The 26,902-nt window shown below is 40.9% G+C and overlaps 1 protein-coding gene across 2 annotated transcripts in view; it reads right to left on the bottom strand.

Moving 5' to 3' along the window:
• Positions 1-2,666: 2,666 nt before the first annotated feature.
• AKT1 (v-akt murine thymoma viral oncogene homolog 1) overlaps positions 2,667-26,902 on the bottom strand; it is a 68,664-nt gene continuing 44,428 nt past the window's right edge. For both annotated transcript variants that reach the window (XM_009327604.1, XM_009327613.1), the window contains 9 exons: positions 26,529-26,660; positions 26,296-26,361; positions 24,556-24,624; positions 23,705-23,830; positions 22,285-22,413; positions 17,821-18,035; positions 9,681-9,768; positions 4,771-4,873; positions 2,667-4,082 (listed from right to left, as the gene is read on the bottom strand). In XM_009327604.1, coding sequence (XP_009325879.1) covers positions 4,003-4,082; positions 4,771-4,873; positions 9,681-9,768; positions 17,821-18,035; positions 22,285-22,413; positions 23,705-23,830; positions 24,556-24,624; positions 26,296-26,361; positions 26,529-26,660 — 1,008 coding nt within the window. In that variant the 3' untranslated portion in view covers positions 2,667-4,002. The remainder of the gene's footprint in view (positions 4,083-4,770; positions 4,874-9,680; positions 9,769-17,820; positions 18,036-22,284; positions 22,414-23,704; positions 23,831-24,555; positions 24,625-26,295; positions 26,362-26,528; positions 26,661-26,902) is intronic.

The following is a 26,902-nucleotide window of genomic DNA, read 5'->3' as shown; positions in this document are numbered from 1 at the left end:
TCCCATTTGCTACAGGCACTGTGTGTTCTTTTCGTTTTACTTCTGGTGGCAATTAACCTCCCTGTTATTAAGAAAATTGAGCTAAAAGTGGAAGACAAACACACTCATTTGCAACACTGAAGAAACAAGATCCTTTTACATTCGCCCATTTCTTCAAATGTGTTTTTACCTCTGAAGCTTTTAGAAACAGTGAAATAAATCAAACCTTCCTCCTAAATTATCATTTCCCAAACTTCTCAGGCAGAAACCCCATGCAACTCTTATGGGCGCTTCACGTGTGTGGGCTTCTCTTCTGCAGCTCTGTCTCCTTGGAGTTTGCATTCCCACTATAGGTCGTGACCTCTAATTTGGGACCACCACCCTAAATCCTGCTACTGGAGATAAAAATTTGACTTGGCATACGCTCTCTAAAAAGCAAAGGGTATTTTCTCTGACAAAGATTTAAAAAACCCAACAAACACTTAGGAGTATGAAAAATACAGTACTCTTGTACTGAGCATTTAAATGCATGTAAGCAATCCAAAGTAACAGAGACGAAAATTCACCCCCAGTTAAAGCAAAGATCATCCAATTCAAACAATCACAGGAAGTTTTTACCCTCAAACCTCCAAAAACTATCGTAATTTGTTTCTCAGTTGGGAATGCTATAAACCACAGTGATCTTCGCCCAGTTTAAACAGAGAACAGCCTGCCGTATCCTAATGGGATTGTACTGGATGTTTTAGTTACACAAGAGAATATAAAATAGAATTTGCAGAATTACCTGGCTTCTGCCAATGTCTCTTAACCCCAAACAGCACAAGCAGCAGTGCCTCTCTGTTTCAACCAGTGCTCAGCTGACCTCGTCTTCCAACCGTAGTCAGTGGCACACAGAGAACTCCATTATTTGCTCTTGCATAGGTTTTTCTTTCCCTGTTTTTCTCCCAGCCTGAGTTTACAACCAAGTTCCTGGGCTGTGACATACTGTGAGTGTTCTGCACTTGGGATGCACCATCTTTGCTGCAATGTACACCACCAGAGCAAGATGACGTTTGTCAATGGCAGAAGGAAGAATGAGGAGGTTCTGGCTGTACAGATAGTTAGAAAAGTTTTGGGTTTTCAAATAAAAGAGCTAAAGGAACGTGCAAGATTTACACGGTCTCTGCATTTACGGTACAAAAGCAATCCGAGGTGGACGGCACTCAGGTCACAGACTTTTGATAGGTAGGGAAGGACAACAGGATACGAACAGTGATGGCTATGCTACTCCTTATTTTCTGTGCTAAATCAAAATTTGAAGAACACACTTTACATTTGCAGGTAGACAGCTGTAACGCTGGTAATCATTCAATTACAGACGACAGGCAAGGCATTTTGAATAATCACAGGCAAAACGAGGGAGGATATCCAGAAGACCCTGCGTTCAGGTGTGGCCCTCAGAGCTCAGTTGCCAACAATACAAAGATTCCCAGACTTTTTGGCAGCTTTTTTTTTTCTTTTAAGTTCCATTTTATATATGGGAATTAAAACAAAAATCCATTAGCAACAACTGTGCAGAAAAATACTGTTCTGAGACATGATCAGCCTCAACAGAACAACCTGATCCATGTCTGTTCCTGCATTTGGAAGACCAGATTTTCCTGGGGCAGACGATGGTAACCTTTGCTCATTTGTGCTGCCTATATTTGGATGCACGGAGTGCGTTAGTTCAGAACTTGTCGGGGCTTGTAGACTTGCAGAAGAGTTCTTTGGACTTCGTCCCCGGGCTGGCTGAAAACTTAGATGAAGGCTTGGAATCAAAGGAAGGAGAGCAGTTAGGAGATCAGACTTGCAGAAGGGGACAGGCTGTCCAGCATCAGTGCAAGGTATCCTCTACAGAGACACAGATCCCTCCTTTCACCTTCCCTCCTTGCATAAAATGTGCAGTAAATTCTACTGGGAATTATAGCCTATTCCTTGAACCAAAAAATGTTTTGGATGTTTAATGGCTTACTACAAGTTGCAACTCCTGTGCTTAGTTTGAAGCACGCTGCAGTCGTCCTTGGACGTTCTTGTATTTTTCTCTGTATTCTTGTTTGAAAAAGGACATTCCAGCCTCATATAATTACCTCCTCGAAGCAATTAGTATTAGTCCCTAGAAAGGAAACGCAGTATTATATATTGTACACTGGCCCAAGTGACTGGAATAGAAACACCTTTGAAGATTAGGGCCTCAGTAACACAATCGCACTGGCATCAGGAGGACAGCAAAATGAGGCCTGTCCTCATTCACCTCAAGACAAACGATTTCTGGCACTATTTCTTTTAACAAACATTTTCCAAAATTATCTTTGCATAATGATCAGCACAGAGATGAAACAACTGAGGAGGGGCAGAAAAGCCTAAATCCCTCAGTGATGTGCACAGGAGACTCAAGAAACTGGAGCAGTTGTTGCACCTCTACAAATTCAGAAGGCTCCTACCACAAGAAATAAGAACCTAACTTGTTAAAGCAATTTTTATTTAAGTATTTGGAGGGAAACTTTCATATCATGAGTAAAAATACTAGAGTTGAACGTTGTTTAAAAAAAAAAAAAAAAAAGATGATGGGCTCTCTGTGCAAACACAGCAGTTTCTGATGGAAAGGGGAAGCGAGGGCTTTCATAACATACTCCCTTTCAAATAAAAAAATTAAATGCTAGTTAACTGCAGTACATGTCATCATTTTTTATACAGTCAAGAGAATGAAAAACAAAAAAAAGCAATTTAAGAGAACGCAACCTACAATGGAATAAATTCATTCGCAGCAGAGACAGAATAGGACTGCTTTTATGAAAATTACAAAGAAACATGATACAACAAAAATAGGGTGTGGGGAATTTTCCACTAAGATTAAAAATGTAAAACAAAACAAAAAGTGAATTTTTAACACCATTATTATTCAAACACATATGAAGTTTCAACCTGTTTTTTTTCTTACACATGGGAAACACTGTTAAAGTGAATCTTCAAGAGTGAGAAGGCACCATGAACTGTTGGCCGATACCTTTAATGCACACTCAAGAAAGAAGAAATGATCTGGCATGATGCAAAAAATCATTAAGTGTTTATATATATTCATATATCTTTTCATTAAAAAAAAGCGGCAACAAGTCATTACTTCAGTGCCAAAATGTACTTTTGTCTGGTTGACTCACTCATTAAGATGATTTCTCACTTGGACCTGTATGGTATTTTTACACAGTGGTGAAAGTGGGTGATTTTGTGTTGTTGCATTTCATATTAGATTGGTAAATCAAGCGTTTTCTAGGTTCTGAGAAGCCAATCCTATGAAGTATTCCTAAACTCTACGCAAATGGAATAATTAAATGCACTGTCTAGAATGGAATACTCATCTGTACGACGTGGCAATTCCACTGGATTCAGTTTGATATGTAATGTCTTGTAGCAGATGTTATAACAAAAATAACTTTTGCTTTTTGATTTACCTCACTGAGGCCATTAATGCTGTTCCTATAGTTGGTTTTCTGGAGTTGGATGACACTTCGCTGCTGTCCAAAATGAGTTTGAACCTGAACCCTCCAGAGTTTGTTCACTTTGTTGCTTATATTATTGCACTAGCTACTAAAGTCTTATATCTTCCTATATAAATCTAATTGTTCAGAGTGCAGATTCTATATTTAGATAATGAACTGTATGAAATAAATAAAATAAGGGGATTTTCTGGTCAGAGTTGCTGATATGTTGAATACCTTAATTATTTCTAAAGTAAACAGTTTTGGTGTATATTCTTAAAAACCTATGGTCATTCAGCATAAAAGCCTTGACGTAATACTTTAAGAATGGATTTGTTTTCCTTCTCAAAAATGCATCAAAGAATTGTTTTAAATACAGAATCTGTGAGGCTTCCTACAAATTCATCTAAATCGTAATACAAACACAGTTTGTAATTCAGATAATATAGAAAGTTCTCTAGTGTCCATTGAAGTAAGGTCCCCAAAATGCAGTCTGTTTTGTTGCTGAATGGGAAAATGTTGCAAAACATTAAGCGGTTCCACTGGCTGAATAGGAGAACTGAGGAAAATGAGGTCTTCTCTCGTTATCTACACAATCCATGCTGTCATCTGAAAAATGAAAAAAAAACCCAGTAGACAACATTTGCTACCTTTTAAGTAAACAAACAACAAAATAATGCATGGTAAAGTTATTTCAGAAAATTTCGCTGTCACCTTTTTCTTCCATGACTTGAAAGGACAAAGAAACAGGAAGTCTTAAATGTCACCCCATTAAACGGGCATCACGGGAGATCCTGACTGTTGTATGTAAACAGTTGTTCGGATGTCCATTTAAAGTTGCTAGGAGCTGCATTGCCAAAATCCATATTCAGTGTTCTGAATTTCTGGCAATTGCTATTTCAGAGCATCCAACACGCTCAGTTACCATGAAAATAAAATACAATTTGATTGAATACGGACGTTAGGCCATACTCAGTTGACTGCTGGCATATACATAGTGTGTGTGCAGATGTACACATGCAAAACTCATGAGCAGAATTATTTTCCAGTGGGAATGTGCAGATTTGGAAAAGACAACAGTACAAATAATTTCACTATCTTCTAAAACAGGTTTTTCATTTCCCAAACTGGAAAGTTTCACATCAGTTTACCAGCTTCTTGGTCAAATACGTATATGGAAAACCAGCAAGTTTCAACTGATGCTTTTTCAAATGGTCTAAAGAGACCAGGTAACATTACAGCAAATTATTTCTGGTCATCTGGAGAACACAGAGGGCAACATTTGGGAAAACTTTACCTTGGTCAGGAGGAGTGATTGTTATCATCTGTGCTGTAAATTCTTCATCAAAGTATCTTGTATCTGTTTCAGATGTAACTTGTGGCTTAAACGGAGGCACGAGCTATGAAAACAAAAAAAAATACTGTCCATTTACAGGTTCTTGCAGGTAGAATTTGAAACAGGTAGAATTTGAAATAGAGTTATAAGCTACAGTGCCTTTTCCTACATTCCTAAAATAAGTTTAAAAACCATCAGTTCATAAAGAAGGTACCATAGACAGTAAAAAGTATTTATTTAGGTGTGCGCTTCCTATGTATGGGGCATTTAAGGCATTTTGTCTCTACGATTTAATTGCACAAAGAAGAACCTAGAATCCTAACATTTCTTCAAGTAATAAATAACATGCTTACAAATTTTAAAAATAATAGCATATACCGGTTCCCCACCTAATTATATGGAAATTGTCAACTGCATCTAGTCAGATTTATGCTTGAGGAGGATGAAAATGAGTAAGAAAGATGCTCAGTGACACCAAACTGATCAGCTAGACTTGCGTATCACCACAAGGGTTGTAACGTTCACAAAAAAAATTTCAGCTACAGAGCTACTGTGCCCACGCAGCTCGGACTGCAACTGTGCTGTAGGTCGGACCAACCCAGGAGAATTTAGGACAAGGCAGCAGCATTTATACTCCCGGTCCCCAAAAGCAGTTTGGTATCAACTCTGAACTCAGAAAATCTGGAGTGCTTACAAAAAGATCGAGCATGCTTAGCGGTGAACATTCTCCTCTTGTTACACCACGAGCCGCCCTATTTGGGTTTTATTCTTGACACTCGCTTGGGCAGACAGGCTAGAAATCATTCGTGTGTACCTAGGCAAGCTCTGGCAAGAGGAACTCCAGATGGAGCGGAGCTGCTTGACGGGGGCTGGAGGAGGAGCGCGCCTGGGAAGCGGGGTGGCGGGGCTGGTTGCATACAGATGCACAGAGCTGGAACACGTACAATTTTGGAGGGCAACGGAGCTGGGATTCAGACCTTGTTCACCTCCCCCCCGCTGCACGATGGGTAGAAACAGAATGTAAACACTGTTCTTAGCCCTCCCACAGAGGACATGTAATAGCTCTCAGTGCTGGGCTTCAGTTCGCCCACCACTGGGGTTAAGCATGGCCATCTTTTAATAGCACAGAGCCACAGCAGGCAACAATTTAGGAGCGTGATTGAGGAAGTATATGGCTTCCAATCTGAAACTGCAGCGAAAGGTTTATCAAGGCAAATGGTAAATTGCTCTAACTGGAACGAAGCAGTGACCCCGAGAGTTGCACTTCTGCTCTTACAGAAATAAGAACAACGCCGACAGAAATCACTACCTGGAAAACACTGGCAAATCTTGAGTGTACAAAACACCTCTTCCCCACCCCCAGCTTTTCCTCCAGCTTAGATCTGAAGAATCATTTACTTGGCAAGTCAGTTAATAAGAAAAGCACTAGCTTCAAGCTCCCTATCGCCAGGATCATCTTTCTGATCTGTTTTGAAAGCGCCTAAGAGTGTTGTCCTGTCTTACAAACAACAATCCAATGAAGCTCCTTCATTTTCCATGTAAAGACTTTAAGAAGTGTAATCTATACATAAGGTGATACTTCCAAATACAAAGAAACATTCTGCAGTTTAAAACCAATCTTTAAAAATTAAGGGACCTAAAAATTCTGTTTATTGTAAGAGAGCACAATTACAGTATATATTCTTCATCATTTTTTTTAATTATTAATGATCCTCTGTGCCCAAGGACGGCTTACAGGAGGCTGGCAAATGTTCCTGTGAAAAAAATGGGGTCCTCAGAAGTGGTCTTTACATCCTGAATTTAAAAAGGAAAAGGAAACAGGATATCCCAAAGCCACAAGTCACTCTGAGCCTTACAGTCCTCCTGAAGCTACTGAAGAGGGAATGCTTTGCATTGTAATGTTAATAATGCTATTCTCAGTCAAGTCAAACCAGCATATTATGTATAAAAACCCTGTTGAGGATGAGCATTCTTTCTTTCACATTTTAACTCTATTCTCTTTCTCCTTATAGCAGTTGTCTGCCTATTCCTTAAAGCAAACCTTGGTTTGTTTTTGACAAGCTGTGTGTGCACGCGTGTGTGAAGTTCTATCTGTCCTTTTAAGCTAATGGTGGTTTTGGCACTCGCAACGCTCCCAGTTGCTCCAGCTTGCTGTGTGCAGCACAGAGTGATTTAGGACTTGGGCACTGCAGCAGACACCTGAACTATACACATCAGAACGACTCAGAACAGCAATCTTAAGTCAGAACACACGTGTAACGGGCTAGCGCTGCCTGTGTCATTTTCTCTTTTATTTTAGTATCTGTTAAAAGTGATTTGAGACAGATTATGATGCACCCACAAGACAATTTTTTTTTTCCCCCCCTAGCTGTCAAATTCAGAACATTAAGCTGGAAAGAGAGGGGAAGCCGCAGAAAGCTCTAACGCTGGCTTTACCAAGCAAATATGTTGCTTTACTGAAAAGCTGTCACTGCAATAGCTCTGCAGTTCAACTGGCAGAGAGGTGCCACCTGTAGCTTCCCACTGCTGCAGACCAGCATGATACCCGCAGGCTTATGTTGGTTTAAGAGATAAAAAAGACCAGAAAAAAAGGTGATCAAAATCTCACTGCGTATGTTTCGCTTGTGGGTGGGCAAAATACTGCAAATTAAATTGCACCTTTCCTTGCACCAGAGACAAATAACAACACTCTTTTTTTTAATACTTTAATATTTTAAATATTTCATTTTAAAATCTTGGGACAACCCCAGTTATTCAAAACTCCTTATAATTCAAAGCAAAGCTATGTTTCCAAAAAGCTTAATTACAAAGTAAGTGTTCTCGATTACCCCAAGCCTATATTCATAAACATATCCACCATTATCTGGAGATAGTGGGTAACCAAGCTTAGCACATAAACACCTCTAGGCAGCTGACAAAATTCAGCTTTTATCTGTGAGACTGCATTTCAGGTAAACGCTGCAAGACTCTCTTTGGACCACCCAGAACGTAGGTAGCAATTACTCACAGGCTTTTTGAAATCCCTTCATTTGCACAGCATGGCTACTTCTACAGTAGGTAATGGTTTATATCCAATTTCAGATGCACATGCTAATGGGACAGGAGTAAAACCAGAATCCAGCCTCTTTGGATACGCCAAAGTCAGAAATAGTCTCAATTAGCACACTGTTTTCTCCAAAATATGTAACATCTGGAATTTCCTGGTAGTTTCCACAACAATCTGAGTCAGTACTACTGTGGGACAATTTATGAAGGCCTTCTCGGTCCTATGGATAAATAAATTGCCTCCAGCTGGTGTGATTTCTCCTCCATTCAGGGAAGCAAGACTACCATCAAATAACAAATAACTTCACTGAAGACGTTTGAGCCCAGTTATCAACTTCTTACCTTAAACTGCAAAAAAATAGCAAAACCCCAAGTATTCAGCTTGTCAGCTGGGTGAAAATGGGGATAACCTCCTGTTTAGAACAGTAATTCAGATATACTTTGTACATCATACTGAATAAACTCCATGCAACTCCCTCCTGTCCTCATGACTGCACACAGCGCTCTCTCAAGGGATGCTTTGAAAGGACAGAGGTCTGAACTCTGTCTACACTTTCAAGGCACAAAAACTTATTTTATGATTTTTCAGTTCCATTTAGCCACACAAATCTGTGAGGAAGTAAAAGAAGAGAAGGAAACAGAGCACTCTTTGTAATTGTATACAGGCACTGGACAATTCTCCCGCTACGGTATGGAAGCGAGCGGTGTTATGCTTTATTTTTTTAAGAATACAAACGTTGCTAGTAGATCACTCTGTTAGTTTTACCGAAAGAATCCAAAGAATTAAAACTCAGTTTCTGCTAAGTTTCTTACCTGCTCCCACCAACTGGAGGGACAACTAAACTGTATTTAGAGATCAAATGAGATCTGATATCATGAGGGGCTGCAGGGGGAAGGCAGGAAATCGGGAAAGGCTGGGATTGAGTGAGATCATGTTGCACCAGTAGATGGGAGCCTTGAATGACCAGACCCACGCTTTAGTTAGCTGCATTTCACATGAGCATTACGGAAAAAGTAGCTGGTGAGAATCAAATGGGAGAGGACAACAGCAGATTGCCCTGAGAGCACGAAGCAGAGTGGAGTAAGTTATCTGTGAACAAAGGGACAGTGAGGCATAGACAACTGATGAAACACTCATACGGAAAGGGCTGGGCTCTTTGACTTCAGTGGCTCCCACTGGAAAGCCTACAAACTCAGCGGGTCTCAAGGAAAACCAATGAGACACACCATGAAGTGCAGACACTTCACATCAGACCTCTGTCTGTCCCCAAAAAAAAAAAAAAAAAAAAAAAGAAATTAGGCTTGGACTGATGTAAAAGCCTGCACTTCTCTGCACTTGCCTACTCAGTCTAATTTCATCATTCAAGACAGGAAAAATGCAAAGGGAAAAAACAACCCATCTTGCACTACTGCTTCTAGGAAGTTTTGCTTCCAGATGCTCAGGAACCAACAATAACTCCTGGGCTTGCAAGGGATACGTCAGTCGATAGCAAGAAATGGCAACAAGAATTCACAGGAAAAGCCATTTTAAAAGCTTATATACTGTCTAAATTTGGAAGCAATTTTGGTTACATCCTATTTATTCAGTCACAGAAACAAGTATCTCATTGAGAGATACTCCTCTCATTGCAAAAAAAAAAAGCTTTGGTTCAGAAGTAATCTGATTACAGTATTTTAAGAAACATGAAGCAATTTAGCCTTGTTAAAAACAATTGCAAACCTCTTCCGTGGAGGGCTTCTGTGTACCTTACAGAGGGCAACAAAATTTTAAACATTCAGTATATCCACAGCTACAATTCACCTTGGGAGAACAGTTGTGTAAGTACCTTTTTCTCGTATACATCTTGCCAAACAATGCCAGCAAAGAATTTGTGCTGCATAATCTCCTTGGCATCATCAGGACCGCCACCTAACCTGTTTGGGGCAAAATAAGTAATTATATGTTTGAGTACAGTTATTTTTCTCATGCAGTTTTTATTAAACAGTAGTAAAGAAATTCTGAGTTTATATAATACATTTGGGAGCAGTTCTAGCATTTGCTTTTTTGTGCAAGGGCTGCAGGATAGTCTTATTTTAGGCTTCAACACAGTTCCACTAAAAGATTTGAAAACATGCTAACAAATAGAATTACAATAAAGGTCTCTCTTGAACAAACAAACAAAGGAAAAAAATAATAATCACAATTCAAAAGACCTGCCCTTCAGGAAAGATGCATCCTAGGGACCACAGCAGATCCTGCAAGTAAAAGGTCTGAGCCACACACCCTTCTCTCCTTCTAAATTAGTAAGTGCCTACCCCTTACAATTTTCTAGAGCAGCGTGATGCCAGCAGTAAAACTGAATTTGATTTTGAAGTCTAAGAGGCGCAAGGATTTTTAAGACAAACTGATTTATGCAACCTGATTTAAATTTCCATTAAAGAAAACAGTTGACAACTGCAGCGATAATATCGTGTTGCATGCAAATCTTTCCTCCTCCTTGGCTTCACGAAAGCACAAAGGGTGTTTTATTGACTTAAGGTATATCAAAGATAAAGCACTTCTATTCCAAAATAAAACTGTCCACACAGCTTATAGATGCAATCAGTTTAGTCGCAGTCTTGAGCTAACATGCTTAAATTTTGCTGTGGAGGTTAAAATGTTCTCTAAAAGATTGAACCACATCTGCAAGCAAAGGCATGCACTGAGAAAACAAAACACATACTGAGTAATCAGCAGGAGACTTACTTTCAGGTAACAAGGTTAAGACGACGCTCAGGATTTTAAGTACAAGAGGTGTCACCATGTTCATCCAGGCTGACCTCTAGTATCTGCCTGTTCTCCAATTCTCGGTGCCACTGGCAAACTGAGATATTATCCCTATTTTAAGAGCTTGGAACAACAGCTCTACATGACCAAGGCTAGAGCTATACCACTACAGAAAAATGTGCCAAGGACTGTTCTTTGAACCTGAAGCCAAGCTGCCCACCCAGGCTTCATTCTTGCTGCACAGCAGTTGGCCCTGAATCTCCTCCGGGCCACATGCGGTAACCCTGTGGCTCCAATACATGATTATTTGGGGGTGGAGGGAAGGGTTATGGTTCAGAATATCAGAGAGAATGTGAAGGCTGTGCTACAGCCCATTGAAGTGGTATTTTGACAGCTTGAGACTGTACTGCATGCTCTGGGACATGGTTTGAAGGCACAATGCTACTGGGACAGTGCTGGACAATTGTTTAGCGAGGAGGAGTCAAATATGGTGACACTTTGTCCATACTGCCGACCGGGAATGGATCCTGGTGCATGCAACCCTCTCAGCCATGCCCTAGCACTGTCTTAGCGCAAGCTGGCAGAGACCACAGCTGTACCAGAGACACCAAGCAGCAGAGGTGCCTGGCAGTTCATGCTTGCTTTCCCAGCCCTCTTTCACTTAGTGGCACAGCAACCTAAGGGGTTTGCTCCTTCATGTTCCTTCAGGAAATGTGCAGTGGAACAGGGAATAGATCCTCAGTCTTCGAGCTGCAAAGTGTTGGGTGATGCTCTTCTTCCCCAGGTAAGCTCTAAGACCAAGCCTAAGTTCACCCTAGAGCCCCACAGGCCAAATCAAGCCGGACGATGGCTCTCCCATCTGCCTGGCAGCCTGTTATACAGCTGCAGAGCAGCCTGGGAACAGAGACAAACTCTGTGAGTAATCATCTCTCAGCCGGTTCCCCACAGGTCTAGAGGCTTTGCCAAGTCTCTGCCAGGCTCCTTGTTGCTTCTCCAGTGCAGATGACAATGACCAGTGAAGAACAGGGTGGAGTCGATCCTCTTTACCCACAGATGTCAACAGACTGCACTTCTGCACAGAAGTTCAGGAGTGACTATGAGCTAAGAAGAACCCAAATCGTGTTTTGCAGAAGCATGCAGGAAGGCTGGCTGGCTGCAGCCATGTACGAGTGCTTTGGAGAATACGTTATCTAATACGAGCCTTTGTTCCGTGAAGGGCAAATACATACTCAGGGAAATGCCAAGAAAAAGCCCAGATGTTTTACTTACCTTTTAAAGATCTATACTATTAAACAAATCCATTCAAAGTGAATGGGGAAACACTAGAAACCTCGTATTTTGGATATGGAATTATTCCAAAATACACTCTTGTTTTTCAGGATTATTATGAAAGGACCCTCTCAAGGAGAACAAAATTAAATCAGCACCTAATGCAAAAATCATGGTTAAGCACCACTGAGAACTGAAAAGAGCAGCAGGTTCGTCTTTTGTAAGGACATGCAACAACTGAAGAAAAATATAGCAGGAATAGAAGTCTTGAAAAGATTCTTGTACAATAAAGGTGAATTCTGTGCATCTAAGTCTTCAGACAGAACCAAAACCAGTATAAATAGGGCTTAAAAAGAAAAAGCTACTGAGATTTACGGTATACAAGGAAATATAACAGAAAGTGTAGAGGCCAAAAAGCAATTAAAAAAAAAAAACAAAAAAAACAAACACCCTCAAACCCCAAACTTCCGTCTAAATTGGTCTCCTTAAAAAATACCTGCCAAACAAGTCTGGTTATCCATTTACCTTCCATCTATATTTGAGAGCCTTCGTTTCTATGTTTCAGCTAAATCCCAAGGAGAAAATTGTTAATAAAGTGCAACATCAATATTAAACCAAAACCATTTCCACATTTTTAGTTTTTATGAAACTCTGTATTGCTTGCAAGTTCCTTTAATCATTTAATGACAAATATCTGTGCTCCACAAGTCAAGGGCAATCAGCTATCATTCCACAGAGAAATCATATGCAAATATTTTTAAAAAGGTGTGTACCATAATTTTTTATATATATATTTATATAAATATACAGTGTATAAACACACAGTCAACAGTGAAAGTAGTATTATCACAGGCCAGAAGACTGCAGTTAGTGGATCACAGAAAAAATACTGTTTCTCTACTTGTCCATGTGAAAGTAATCATTGCTCAAGCACGCAGGTGCATTCCCAGCTCTTTAAGAAGAAACCCACAAACTTCTAGTTTTATAGTTAAAAAGTTTCTACAGTAAGGACAGCCAGGCTCCAACACAGGAAAGCGGGCAGCAACTGCCTTCACTCTGCTCTGCCAAATAATCCCATTCAATAAGCTCATGCTTCACCATATTAGGAGCCGCAATACAGATTCTGATTGTGGGCGAATCCTCATCTGAAGAGACTGTCATACTTTGAGGTGACAGATTTCTGTTGTTTACAGATTTGCACGTGCACCATCCTCATCTGAGAAGATGGCCACAGTTTTAGGCACCATTTCTGTTGCCGTTCTGTCTTCACATGGTTTCTCTGACTTCCCCCCGCCCCCAAACCTGGTTCTACAACAATGCAAATATAGCCACCGGGCTCAAGAAAATCAGCTCAGCAAAAGCTACTGGTGTTCACCAGCTCAGAGCACACAGATGCGTATTTCTCCTTCTCTGATACAGTCAGGATGGAGACTAGTAACTTCTTTTATTACGGCCCTTACCTTCATGGGTCTCTAACAGCCACAGGGAAGGATTTAGGAACTGCACCTACATTGCTTTCCTGTGACCAGCACTAGCAGCACGGAGAAGCTCTGGCTGGCTTTGGGAACAGCATGATTTGATGACTCCAGATTTGGAAGGAAAAGGCCATATTCTTCCCAAAGCCCTGTACACACAGTCTTTGGGGGCTTTCCTGCTCAGACATTAAGACTTTTGGAAAGCCTAATGCACCTCCCAGCTCAGTGCCGAGCTTTACTTCCCCACTTCTTCATTAACCACATGCATGCAACACAAACGTAGTGTATCCAGTAACACTGGAAAAGCTCCCACCCCCCAACATTAGTAACCACAAAGGAGTTGTGTTTGAAGATGCTGAAGCTCGGGAAGTCTCTAAACCACCGATTTCTAGAAAGTTGGAGAAAAAAATCTCTTTAAATTTGCCTTTCATGTTTTCCTCAGCTTCAGTTTAGATTTCTTATGGGTTAACTGTTTGAGTTTGTCCAAACTCGTTCTGAATTGGACTGAACCAATTTAGACTAAAATTATCATACACAACAGCTAAATCTCAGTCTACCTCAAAGAACCTGGTGAAACATGTATAAAGACTTGATGAGCACTCTGCATTTCAAGTGATACCCAGGACACAGTTGTTGTCTGGAGGTAGAAACACTTTTGTACTCAAGACACACACATTTCAGAAAAAACACAAGACGCTTGTCATGCGTGGTTTCAAAACTCTGGATGCCCACAAGGCATGAAGTCTGCAGCCTAACAGGACCAGCTATTCCAGGTTACCTCCTCCTGCCTGCCAGCAGCTAGTTGGGACCACCTCTAGGCCCCTGCAGTCCCCATGACTGTCACCTCTACCTTTCAACTCCAGCAGCGGCTGCATGGGCTGCAGACCTAGCTGTGTCCAAGAGCAAGTTTGCTCAAGCCACCTACCCTTCCCTTAGCAGAGCACCACAGAGGACACAGACATACACCTTAACTACAAATCGCCTCCTTTCACAAGGAAAAAAACCAAGGAGTTTGGTTTTCATGCAGGTAAAGGCTTGATTGACCCTGATCTTCCTGAGCATCTGCAGCCAAAGTTGTACTCTGGATGTGGAAGGAACCACAATCACTATAAAGAATGAAGTGCCAGATCTCTGTGTGGCTGCAAGGACTGATCACCAGTTCCCAGCAACCAGCTTCAGCACTCCAAAGCCACAACTACAACTCTGTGAAGTCATTAAATCTTTTAACAGGCGTTTGTGAAATGCTGCATCTTCTTCCTCTCATTCTGCCTGAATGGCAAGGTCCAACAGCACCAAAGAAGACAGAAGTAGACGAAGCAGCTTGTGACAAACCCCATCTGAAAGGGGCTGAACAACCCTGACAGGGAGCACTAAGGCATGTAGTGAAAACGCATGACCAAAATTCAGAGGAAACCATCCTGAAGTTCTCCCAAGTTTAAAACCTGCCAAAACTCAGAGTTTGTGAGACACTCTGCTGATTACAAATCCACCCACCCGTCTAAACTCAGCCCGTTTACATGGAGCACTCTGATCCATGCCCACTTTCACAGGGTTCAGTCTCCACAGCCAGAGAAAGAATAATAAAAACTTTGCTGTTTTATGTGTGAAAAAAAATGCTCTGATTACCTCCTTCCACTTGATACATGTCACAAAGCAGCAAAGGAGAATTTCAGGTCACATTAAAAGGAAACATTTACAGAATAGATTTTTTCCTTCTTAGGAAAATTAGGGCTCACATTACAAGATTAATAAACTTATATCAATCCCAAAAGAAGCTTCAAAATTCCTTTTCTCTTACGAAACGGATTTTACACGACCGAATTTAGAAAACAGCCATGATTAAAAGCAGAATGCAATTTATTGTTCTTCACATTTTCCCATATGCCTGTAAGTTTGAAACTGAAATGGTATTACTGAACGCAGAGTGCTAAGACCGCTTCTATATATCCAGCTCAGGTATAACAGCTAATTTTCAAGATTTAATTCACTGGCACAGGTCACAATTCCCTAGCTCCTTGATATTTAACTTAAAATATCCTCGTCACTAAGCTTCATTATATCAACCTTTTTTGTTGTTGGGGTTTTTTTGAGGATTTTATGGGAAGGGACAACGTCTCCCAGTTTCATTTTTCTCATGGTTTTGGCTGTCTCCTCCGTCTCACTCTGAAGTTCATCAGCAGTTACTAAATGCTGCCAATTCTGATGTTTTCTGCCACAGACAACATTACCATGACACCAACTTCTGTCCACCACTGGGCTTTGTGGAAGAGGGGATTTCTGTTGAATTAAATAGTGGTTCCCCAAAGCATCATCAACGTGCTAATGTCAACCAGACTATTGCATGCTATTTAACTTTTCACTGAATTTATTTTCATAGCTATCTGGCTGTTTTTCTTCAATATGGCTCCATGAACTCAGTATGAGTCAACTACCAAGTATCCCAGGCGCCCACGCCAGCAGTCAGACCACACAGTAAAAAGAAAATAAAACTACAAGGCCAGAACTCAGGACTTCTACCCCTACTGCTTCCAGCTCAGCTCTCAGTACTGCCCAAAATGCCACCAAGCGCAGTGGATTTGCAGAATCACAACTTCAGTTAATAAGCTGGGTAAAGGGTGACTGGCGAGAAACTAGTATTTAAGAATGGTCCATGATCAAAAAGCTTGGGAAGCACCAGTGTAATTAGCAAGCTGTGGGCACATGTGCAGACTTGTCTAGTCTATAGTTATTTCTATCAGCAGCATGAAAATCATCTGTCCAACAGATCAGAGCATCGTTGGTTCCAAGCCTGCAGAAGATACATGTGAAGAAGTGGCTATTTGTATAAAATGAGCATATTGTGGAGTAATTATTGGCATTGGGAAAACCTTGTAATTAGAAACAAGTAGGCGTTCTTTGTTTGTAAACAAATTGCATTTTGGTTCATCAGAGATGCTCCTTTAAGAACAAATTACAGCAGATGCTGCTTATGTTTCCAGTGATTGAAAGGCCCCACCTGAATAAGCTACAAAAGGGTCACAATTGTATTTAACCCAGCCCTTTCCCGGACAGGAATCCTGTTGGCAGGGGCTGCAACCATGCTCACAGAGCACAGTGCCTGGGGGCGCTGCTAATCAACTACAGAACCTTCTCCTGGAGGTCCCCTTGCAGGCACCAGGTTCAGGAGGGGTGTGCAGCTGTTGCCACCTAGTACAAGGCTGGCCATGTTCCTGACTACAACTGTTCCTGGTTCCCCACGTCACCGCTAAGTTGAATCCTCCGATAGTACAAACTGTGGATTTGCATTACAAGACGTCTCAACAGGATTTTCCATCAAAAATAGTGATGGAAATAGCCTATGGTGATGACAAAAATCCTTGCTGCAAGTATCCATGTACTGGCAAAAAACATTTTCCTGCTATGTGCATGCACACACACAGACTAAAGAAACATCAGAAAGCAAACCAGAATACTGCACCTCACATGAAAGATTTCCTATTTGGGGCCTGTTTATAGTGGAAGGCTCATGACAGGAGATCAGGGGCAGAGTCACAATATTATTAGCTTTAAAAACGTCTGGGTTGACAAGATGGCAGGTTTTTAAACTGATGTTTATCTTTGTGTGAAGGTCAACATCCTTTTTGGCTCTTGTTCTATTTTCTGTTTGTTAGACGTTAAGGGCTTGGATTTTTTGTTTTGTTTTTTCTGTTTTTAAATCAAGGGTTACTTTTAAAATAATACAGCATCGCAAAAAAAACCAAAAGGAGGAAATAGGAAAAGTAGATTAAGTGTGGTATAAACTCCACCACAAACATGGTACAAACACCACCACCTACTGTCCAAAGCAGGATGCTAAATCACCGGCACAGATTTAACTGAAAATTCAGAAAACGAACAGCAGCCTGAACTGGGACAGAAGGTGAAAACATTCAGTGTAGAGCAGCTTATAACCCATTGGATTCATTATGACCGAAGGCAGGGTTAACTTGCTTTGTCCCGGGCTATAGTTTTGCATTAATGGCAGCCATCGTATTCTGAAGTTCAGCCTTCTGATCACCAAAGCTGCTTCATGTCGCTATTTGCAGTGATAGTTCATGCCAAAAGTTAAAACAAAAATGAGTAGGTCCACTTTGCTGCATCTTGGTGGGTGATCATCTTGATTGGATTAGAAACAAAACTACAATTTCATCTTAAATACCTTCCTCAACTTTAAATAAACAAAAACAACTGGCATGCATGCATTCAGTAGCCCTTTGTGCAGTACCATTTTCAATTGTTTTTCAATTATGGCAATATGGGCCTTTCAGACAGCAGCATAGGAACAGTCACTTTAAAGTCACTTGTCTTGAAGATAGTTCCCTTTCACAGACATGCCTCTGCATAGCACAACTATTAACTATTTTGTGAAGCCTTTAACAGAATTTTTTTCCTTTTTTTTTTTTGGTATTTCTGAGGGCACGAGTGCGTAAAAGTGCAACTATTAAGCAACAGTCTCACCTTTGCTTAGGATCTTTCTTCAGTAAACCTGACAAGAGAGATTTTGCTTCAGGTGACAAAGTGCGCGGAAATCTAATCTCCTCCATTAGGATGAGTTCAAAGAGCTTTTCATGGTCCTGATTGTAGAAGGGGAGCCGACCACACATCATTTCATACATCACAACTCCTAAACCCCACCAGTCCACTGCACGACCATAGTCATTATCTTCCAGCACCTGCAGAAATGTAAGGAAAAGGCTTTAGAAGACATTCCCAAACCAGGCATGAACACAAAACTCAAGGAAAAATTTACCCCAGCAAGTTCATCTTTTCACATGTCACACCTGAATCTACCAGTGGAGTATTTGCAGAAGATCCATTTGAAAAGAACTGTCATCCACGTTCATCACGCTAGGTGAGCAGGAGGGGGGAAAGGAGGCAGCGGGTACATTACGGCAGCTTCCTGTTCTTCCTCCCACCCTCCCTCACATTACAGTCATGATAAGCACAACCTTCGAAAGCCCAAAGGCTGAGAACTGTTCTCATGTTACAGAGCCAGCTGTTAAATTCTCACTTATTCATCACGAACTGTTCCAAATGGGATCCAATTTTTTAGAAAAACCCCAAACCACCAAGGAGCCAGTATGGGGAGAAGAGAGAAGGCCGTCAACCTGTTACTTCACAAGCGACAAGCCAAACATCCCTATCATCTTCGTATCAACCTGCACCGCCCAAAGGGTGGCTCTGCACATCCTGAAAGACCACCCGCAAATACTAAATGACTAATCTACATTAAACACTAAGAGCCAGAACGCCACTCCTAACATTCGACTGGCTGTAAGGCTGTAAAACGGCAGCCATATTGTCTGGAAATGTTTTCCCTCCAAAGGCACTTGCTTACTAGCTCTAACACTCCTGCCTCTGCTTAGAGGGCTGCAAACCCAGGAATTGTCAGTGGGGTGGACTTCTGCCAGGTCTCACAGCGGAAGGAGTTCAGCACAGTTCATATTTCCCTTCCCCTGGGCACTTCTACCTAACAAAGCCCCGGCTGGTGCAGGGACTCGGGACCCCAGCAGTGCCCTCCATCTCTCCTGCTTGCTCCGGAGAAGCGCTGTCATGGCGCATTTCTGATGATCTGCACTGAAGGTTGCTGAAGGGAGTGGGGAGTATTTTGTGGCTTGTGGAGTGGATGTTACGAGGACTCCTCTAGACTTTGTGTCTCCTACGCAGTTGTCTGTAGCTGACACTAACAGTCTCATGTTCCAGACCCTGTCCTCAGATTTTAGTTGTCATCTTTACTCTTTTCACAGGTCTGCACTGAACTGCTTACTCTTGCTAAAAGCACAAACCACGACTGCACCACCATCGTGTTTTATTGTCGCATGGTGCCTTGTGTGAGCTTTACGTTGCTACAATTCAGAATACTTTTACACTCAAAATTAAAAGGGTGAAAGAGCCAAAGTCGACGCAAGTCTAACAAAAGCAGGATCCAAACCTCTTACAAACATTGATAAAGGTTTTGCACACAAAAAAGAAGCATCGAGACACTCCATGTAACAAATGTATGCACTCTGCCTCTCTTTATTCACTAATTATTCCACTTAATTATCTGAATGAGAGAAAGGGCCTGCAGTAAAAATCAAAAGGCTGCCAGGTATTAGATTACCCCACATTGGTCTATTTACAGCATCCCCTGCCATATGATTCACACCAAACGACAGCTGGCTCTGCAGCTGCCCTGTATATGTATACGGCCGACACAGCTGCCGGCCGGACAGGATTCCAGGAGCTGGCCCCGTCCTTCCCGAGGCATCACGGCCCTTCAGCTCACAGGAGATATTGTGTGACAACGCAGTTCCCACTCTCTGAGTCACCCTGTTCAATAAGCGCTTCCTGTTCGTACTCCTTTACACTTGGGTTACCTAAAATAAAACAGTCATGGGGCCTCCGATTTTTATTTTTTAAACTGCTGCAAGAGATGCAATAGGAGAGGACTGAAAGAAAAACAAAACCAGAGGCCTTTGTTGTGTATGTAATAAATGCTACAGGTGCTTTCAAAACGCAGCAAATACTTCAAATGTTACTTTAGTAAACGTATTAATACTCTGTATTATAATCTAGATTACTAACTACAACTCTTTCCTTCATCTCCATTAATTCTAGACAGAATATAAAATGCTTATTTCTTCAAAGTTCTTTACCACAACGAGCATACACTCATATTGGCGACTGCACAAAACAGAGCAATGGTGTGAGTATCAAAAATACACCATAACAAAAAAGGTATTGCACGCATCCATGATTTATTGCAACGCGCAGGACAGCTGGGGAGCAGTAAAGTAACAAGGTCATTTCACTTAAATTAAAGGATCACCATTTCCTAACGAGCAGCTCTAGACTGCCGTGAGATAGAATTTGAAAGAGAAGGCAAAACAGCTGTAAACATCACAGCAATCGATGCATCTGACACATCAAAGTTGACATGGTTCAGTCACTGTCATCCATGCACCGGATTCCAGTATGAACCTAAAAACAACGATGCAACAACTGTACAAACACGCCGCTATGCCGGATTCAAGTTACAAATGCAGACAAGAAGATTGAGACCCCTGCTTTTAAGGATGTATGACCTTAAATACACGGAATATCACTCGTGCGCAATTTCCAGATTTTTTGCATGCTACTGACCAGATGACAAAAGCCTCCACAATTTAACACTCCAACTCACAGATAGGATTTGCAAGTAAGGGTAAGAGCCGGGTTAATCAAAAGGATTTGTCCTTCAGGGTTTTGGATGAGCCAATTCATCGTAAATTTTAAAAAGAAAAATAATAGCAAATAATATAAGAGAAAGAACAACATAACGCCTGCACAGGGAATCCCCACATTCCAAGTTAGGAAAAAACAAAACCAAAACAATAAATATTTTTAGTCTCCTCATAAAATCCTTGATGAGAAACTGAAGTTCAGCAATTGATTTTAAGAGGGAAGCTAAAATAAAAGCCGTATTTATGAATAATAAACACTCTGTCATGCTGCTAATTACTCCCTGCATCAGTAAATCTCAAATTGTCGTGCATGGACCCCAATTTAGATTCACTGAAGACTTCTGGTGATCCATGGAGAGCTGGCAGCTATCATGAGACTGGCTCCACCTCCTTGCTGCAAGCTACTTTGACAGGTGCCCACGTTCTTCATTATTATGAAGACACTGGAGGCCCCTGAAAGCAGCTGGGAGTTAAAAAAAAACAAAAAACAAACAAAAACCAAGAGTATGCTGCCATGGCTATGCTAGCAGAGAGCACAAAAGCGCTGATCAGCAAAGACATCAGCTCTCAGTAGAAATATTCCTCCTCCACTTCGGTTTTCCATACTTTGTACTTCTGCATACTTCAACTCAAGAAAGGTTTGCGATGCCCAAGTCTCCCACCTCGGAGAAAGGCTGCATCCTGGCTGTGCCAACAATACATAATCTGCCGGCAGCCCAAGCCTCACTTCTGCCTGTGCTCCAAGCTGGATGGAAGCCTTAACACCATGGGTAGCAAAGCTCCCACTGCAAGGCAACGAGCCCTTCTGTGAAGCACACCGCGTTAGCTCAGGCTTGGTGCTCTACTAATACAGTGAGTCTGCTTCCAGACAGCTCAGAGCGTGGGCAGAGAAAACTAGCGTCTGCCTGCAAAATACCATGTATACATATATCCTCTATCACGCAATTTCACTTTTGATCTGCCTGTAGCTAACTCATGGCTTTAACACCACCTGTGTTGCACAACTCTCAGAAGGAGTATTTCCAGGATGAAAGTTGCAAGCACACATTTGCGTTTTAAACTTTTAAAAAAATTCGTACAAAAAAGTCTCTAAAACATACAGTTTGGGGACTGAGATCCCCTGCTTGGATTTATTTCCTCTGAAACCAAAAAGTTCAAATTAACATTGAGAAACATCTCGTGCTCTTACAGTCACAAAACAGTTGGCACTTTTAATGCATACCATGCTAAATATTGCAGAAAAAGCTTGGTCTGTCCTGTTTCTGAACACACGTTGCCTTATACTGTCTTCAAAGAGTAAAAGAAATGGACAATGCTTTTACCTCTTACGCAAAGTCCTGTTGATAGCTTTCAAATACGCCAACGCACAGCAAACAAATTGCAAAACAGTCACCAATCCATCAAGAAGTATTTGTAGTGATTTAAAAGGTTTTTTTTTAAATTAGATTTCTGACACAAGAAGCCAGCAGTGTTCCAGTAAAATGTAAATATTCCCCAAAGTGGAAGGAAGATACTACCCTATCCAAAAATTATCACATTTCGTTATGCTAAAGATATGTCCCGGAACATCATGAATAAAAGATTCTCAGTATGTGTTGTTATGTAACAGTAGTTACTGTATGAACACATTATGGCACAGGAATTATTCTGTATCGGTACTGCTATCACGGATGGCATTTAAGAAGAAAATTTAGTACAACAGCAGACATAAACATACCTCTGGTGCAAGATACTCTGGAGTGCCACAGAAAGTCTTCATCGTTGCTCCATCCTTGATGCCTTCTTTACATAGTCCAAAGTCTGTTATTTTTATGTGTCCGTCTTTATCCAGCATAAGATTTTCCAACTGAGAAGAAAATCCAAATGAAAGACATTATTATGTATAACATCCACTGACTTGCTCAGGAGCAGCGCAAGACATGAATTTCTGCAGATCAGTTTTCAACCTCCTTCTCACTGGGGTCAGAACCATAGTAGCTGCCAAAGCACGCATGATGTAAATATACATTTATGTCGCTTTCCTTAGTTCTTTAGGGAATGTTAGGTAACTAATTTGCAGACTTTGGGTAACCCATCATATATAGAGAAAAAACGCAGAATGCAGACATTGTCTTTATGCTTCTACAATATTATTACCAACAGAACGCCAGTTCTTTTAAAAATATATTAAGTATTCCCCCTCACACAACTTCATCCCTGCTTTTACTCTAAGTGATTTTATGAAATATTCTGTACCAGTAGAGGAGAGCAAATGAAACAAAAAACAAATGCAAGGCCACTTCCAAAGAGAGCCTTTACATGAGAATCACTTTATACATTTACTCAGCACGTGGTATTCATTCTAGCCTGTGCCACTAATTTTTGACAAAGCCATCCAGATTTCAGGACAGAGTTTCCACTGTGTATGAAATAAAGTGCACTTTCAAAGGAATTAACAATCCCAGCATGAAGCCCAAAACGACTTTGACGTAGCCTGAAAACATTACACAGCATGCTTCATTTTAGACTGCTCCTAAATTAACTACCAGTATCGCCTCATCCTCTCCTGAAAACACTCCTCAGGAAAAAAAGAAAAATGCTATTGTTGCATTTTCCTCAAGAATTTTGCAAGTTTGTTTGCCCTGAGATTTCTTGTTTGGTCGGGGTTTTTCTTCCCCTTCTCTGCTCACCAAACAAATAAGCAACTTCAAGCTTATCCAATTTTCTAACTGCAGGCAGGTACTATGAAGATAGTCCTGCGCAGCACATTGCAAGGAAGCACAACATCCACACAGCATGAATTTGCATCTATCTGATAAGACCTGGGATGAAGAGCCCAGGATTATGTTCCACCACGCAGAAGAGCCAGCAACGTTTCTCTTAGAACATAAGCAGACAAGTGAAAATGCAACCCAAGTAGCTCAGTACCCCTTCATGTTCTCTGAAACGCTGCCAGGGTCCTGATAAACGCATTATACAACCTCTTAGACTATAAAAGTGTTTAGACATCCTGTAAAGTCAAGTCCAACAGCTGCAGTAACTGTTATGTTAAAGTTCAGTCAGGAAAGGCTTTCTTATAGTTCAGGCTCATTTGCTTTTGTGACTAACAAACGAAAAGCCCAAAACCAAAAAGCCTATGAAATTATTTTTCTACGCACCTTCAAATCTCTATAAACCACATTCTTCTCTGAATGCAGGTAATCCAGTGCTGAAACAATCTCAGCTCCATAAAACCGAGCCCGGTCTTCAGAAAAGACACGCTCTCTTGACAGATGGAAAAACAACTACAAGAACAATAATTTGTTACCTTTAGATTGCACATGTTTCTGAGTTACGTCTCGCACTTCGCAGGCCATCCTGCTTGGAATGCGATATTACCGAAGAGAAAACCCCTTCCCATTCTCACCCAGTTGTGTTCCCAAAGGTGTTAAAAAGCATCACAAATGAAATGACTAGACAATTACATCTCATATTCACAGATGCACACTGATAACCCGTTTGTGCGCTGCACATTCTTGTATGTACAGAAAATCATAAAAAACCATTTTGATCGAACTACAATTACATATTAAAACTGCAGCTTAATGCACGATTTAGAGATGTTAATATTCCAACTTTTCCTTCTTGACTGTCTAACAGTAGTTTGCTGTTTCTAGTTTGCCCTCCAAAGTAACACATGCTCACGATATTCATTAAAAAGAGTTAAAAGTTGTCTGAAGAGCAACTAGAAAGAAACCTTGCCTTCTTGAATTACTAAATGTCAGATTACAACACGCTGCTGTCATGTAAAATATGAACCTACACCCAAAACCTCTATTCTCTAAAATTGAGTTAAGAAAATTAAGTCTTAATTCTTAATATTAGTTAAACCTGCAAACAGCTCTGTTTAACCGGGACAACTTGCATTAATTAGAATTGCAAACATGGACCTTAGCTAAATAATGTCAAGCAGAATTAGTAGTAGTACAGGAAAATCCTAAAGTATTAAACATTATTACATTTCCCTTACCTCCCCTCCATTAGCATACTCCATAACAAAACACAAGCGATCGTGTGTCTGAAAGGAATACTTTAAAGCCTGAAACAGATTTAAACCAAAACTTAGAAGACAGATCACACTGACAGTTATAAAAGCATTTTAAATTCAGAAACAGACGTGAAACTTTCTATTTTAGTGGACTTTTTGTCCTTGAATCTTATATAATACTTACACTTTCCTGTTGCAGCTGAGGACTGATCCACCGCCAACTTATTTCATTAAATAAATTTAATAAAACATTACAACAATCCCTTGCAGAAGCTATTGGTAACACCTATAATGCTCTGAAACAAAGTCCTGGCCCATTAACAGTGATACAAAACGTACCGATAGTGGCTCTGAAGTTTCCTCCCCAGGCCACAAGCTCCCACAGTTTCATCTCACAGACAAGAGGCCACAACCAAACCCCAGAGCACAAGGTTTTACCGCACTGGCTACAAGCCCTCTTATATGAAACACATATATATTTACACACACCAGCCCCCTGGTCTCTGCCCTGCTGCCTGCAACTGCTCCCTGTTGACAACCTGCCAGAGGATTGAGCAATGCTGTCAATATCAATTTGTGAGCAATTCACAAAAACAGACCGGACGGAGGGTGTAATGAAGCATCACAAGGTGCCTTTGTATAGTCCTGTCACGTGTATTCCTGTGGCCAGGGTAACATCAACTTGTTTGCCGCAGTCTTAAGTTTCTTGGTCATAACCCAGTTTTGTAGCTGACTTCTCAAGACAGCCCTTGTTTTAGATATTTGGGTTTATGAAAGCATTAAAAAGAAAATACCGCATATGATATCATCGTCTTCATTACCAGGGGTGGCATTTTTAAACCAGTCATATTTTTGCAGAGAGAGGGAGGATCGGGTTTTAGACATGTCAACAAACATTTACTGATTATACCCAATACAGCCAATATTTACTTCCAGAGGCCACACTTAAAAGTCTAAATTCCAGTTAAGCCCTTCTGTACCTGGACAAAGGAAACAACTGGGATCCTATACAGGTCTCTTAGAGGGCTTAAGCGGTTGGAAACAATTCAGACCCAACTTGTAATAAATACTAGAAACAAAATCTTGAGGTGGAACTTAGGTATCTGAACTTAACCCAGAGAGACTGCTGGCGTTGGAGGTCTAAACAGAGTATGATTTGATTTTACAGCTAAGCCAATCCAAAAGGAAAGCAGCAGATAAAGCATGGTCCTGCTCTTCCCTGTCCCATCCCACATGCTCCCACCACTATCCTTTGGCTGGCATTACCAGTGCTCTGATTCCATAGAGAGCTGCTTCTGGGAGCTTAAAACAACAACAAAGGCAGGCAAAATTAAAGGGTTTTTCCCCCACCGCATCTTCCTGAACTTGTTTGTCACAAGATCAGGGTCACCCTGATCTCTGCTACAAAGAGGAGACCAAGCATTTGGAGGATAACGAAAGCAGATACTTCTCTCAGAGATAGCAAGCCATTAAATAGGTGAGCCATAAAGTCAAACCACACCCTGAAACACTGTCTTCAAGAGGTACTGAGGACCTGCTCGGCAAGAATCAGAAGACTTAAAAAAGCATTTTAATTTATGCTTCCCAAAAATGGAAGGGTACAGAAGTACACAGCCAGTCTGGAAACACAGATCTCAGATGTATTATATAAATAACAAAAAATAAGGAACGTCTTGGTTGTCATGATGTCAAGTTACACTCAGCAGAGGGAGAAATGCTTACTGTTAAGAACGGATGCCGCGAGTTCTGTAAAACACGGTTTTCTGTCAGCGTGTGTGCTACTTCATCCTGAAACACAAGCAGAAGGAAATCAGCAAAGTGATTCCCCAGATCAGGGGTCCATTTCAAACACTGAACAGAGCTATTATTTACAAGTACTCAGAGAATCCTTGGTATGACTTTCCCGAAGGCTGTATCAAGGGTGAACCACAGTCCCAAGTTTCCCATCTACTCACCTTTGCTACAATAACTTCCTTCTTCAGAATTTTCATAGCATAATACCGTCCGGTTGCTTTTTCTTTAACTAAAATGACCTTTCCAAAAGTGCCTTTTCCCAGTAGTTTAAGGTATTCAAACTCATTCATGGTCTGTTAATGATACAGATAAACAAGAACTGAATTACATGAACTAACAACAAGTATATCATTCTCAGACTACAATTTCTCATTCATGTGAGAATACATTGCATAGGTTGCATATGTGGGTTTTTTAACCCTTTTGCTTAGTAGAACTCAGGAGCAGAAATGATTCTTCCATAAAAATGAATACTAGTGCACTCCCAAAGATAATCAGTCAAACTTTTTAGGGAAAACCATAAGCTTTCAATTAA

Source organism: Pygoscelis adeliae, unplaced genomic scaffold (genome assembly GCF_000699105.1).
Source record: "Pygoscelis adeliae isolate BGI_AS28 unplaced genomic scaffold, ASM69910v1 Scaffold130, whole genome shotgun sequence".
Taxonomy (NCBI): domain Eukaryota; kingdom Metazoa; phylum Chordata; class Aves; order Sphenisciformes; family Spheniscidae; genus Pygoscelis; species Pygoscelis adeliae.
The sequence above is the reverse complement of the archived record's forward strand: the minus strand, read 5'-3'. Positions and strand labels throughout refer to the sequence as shown.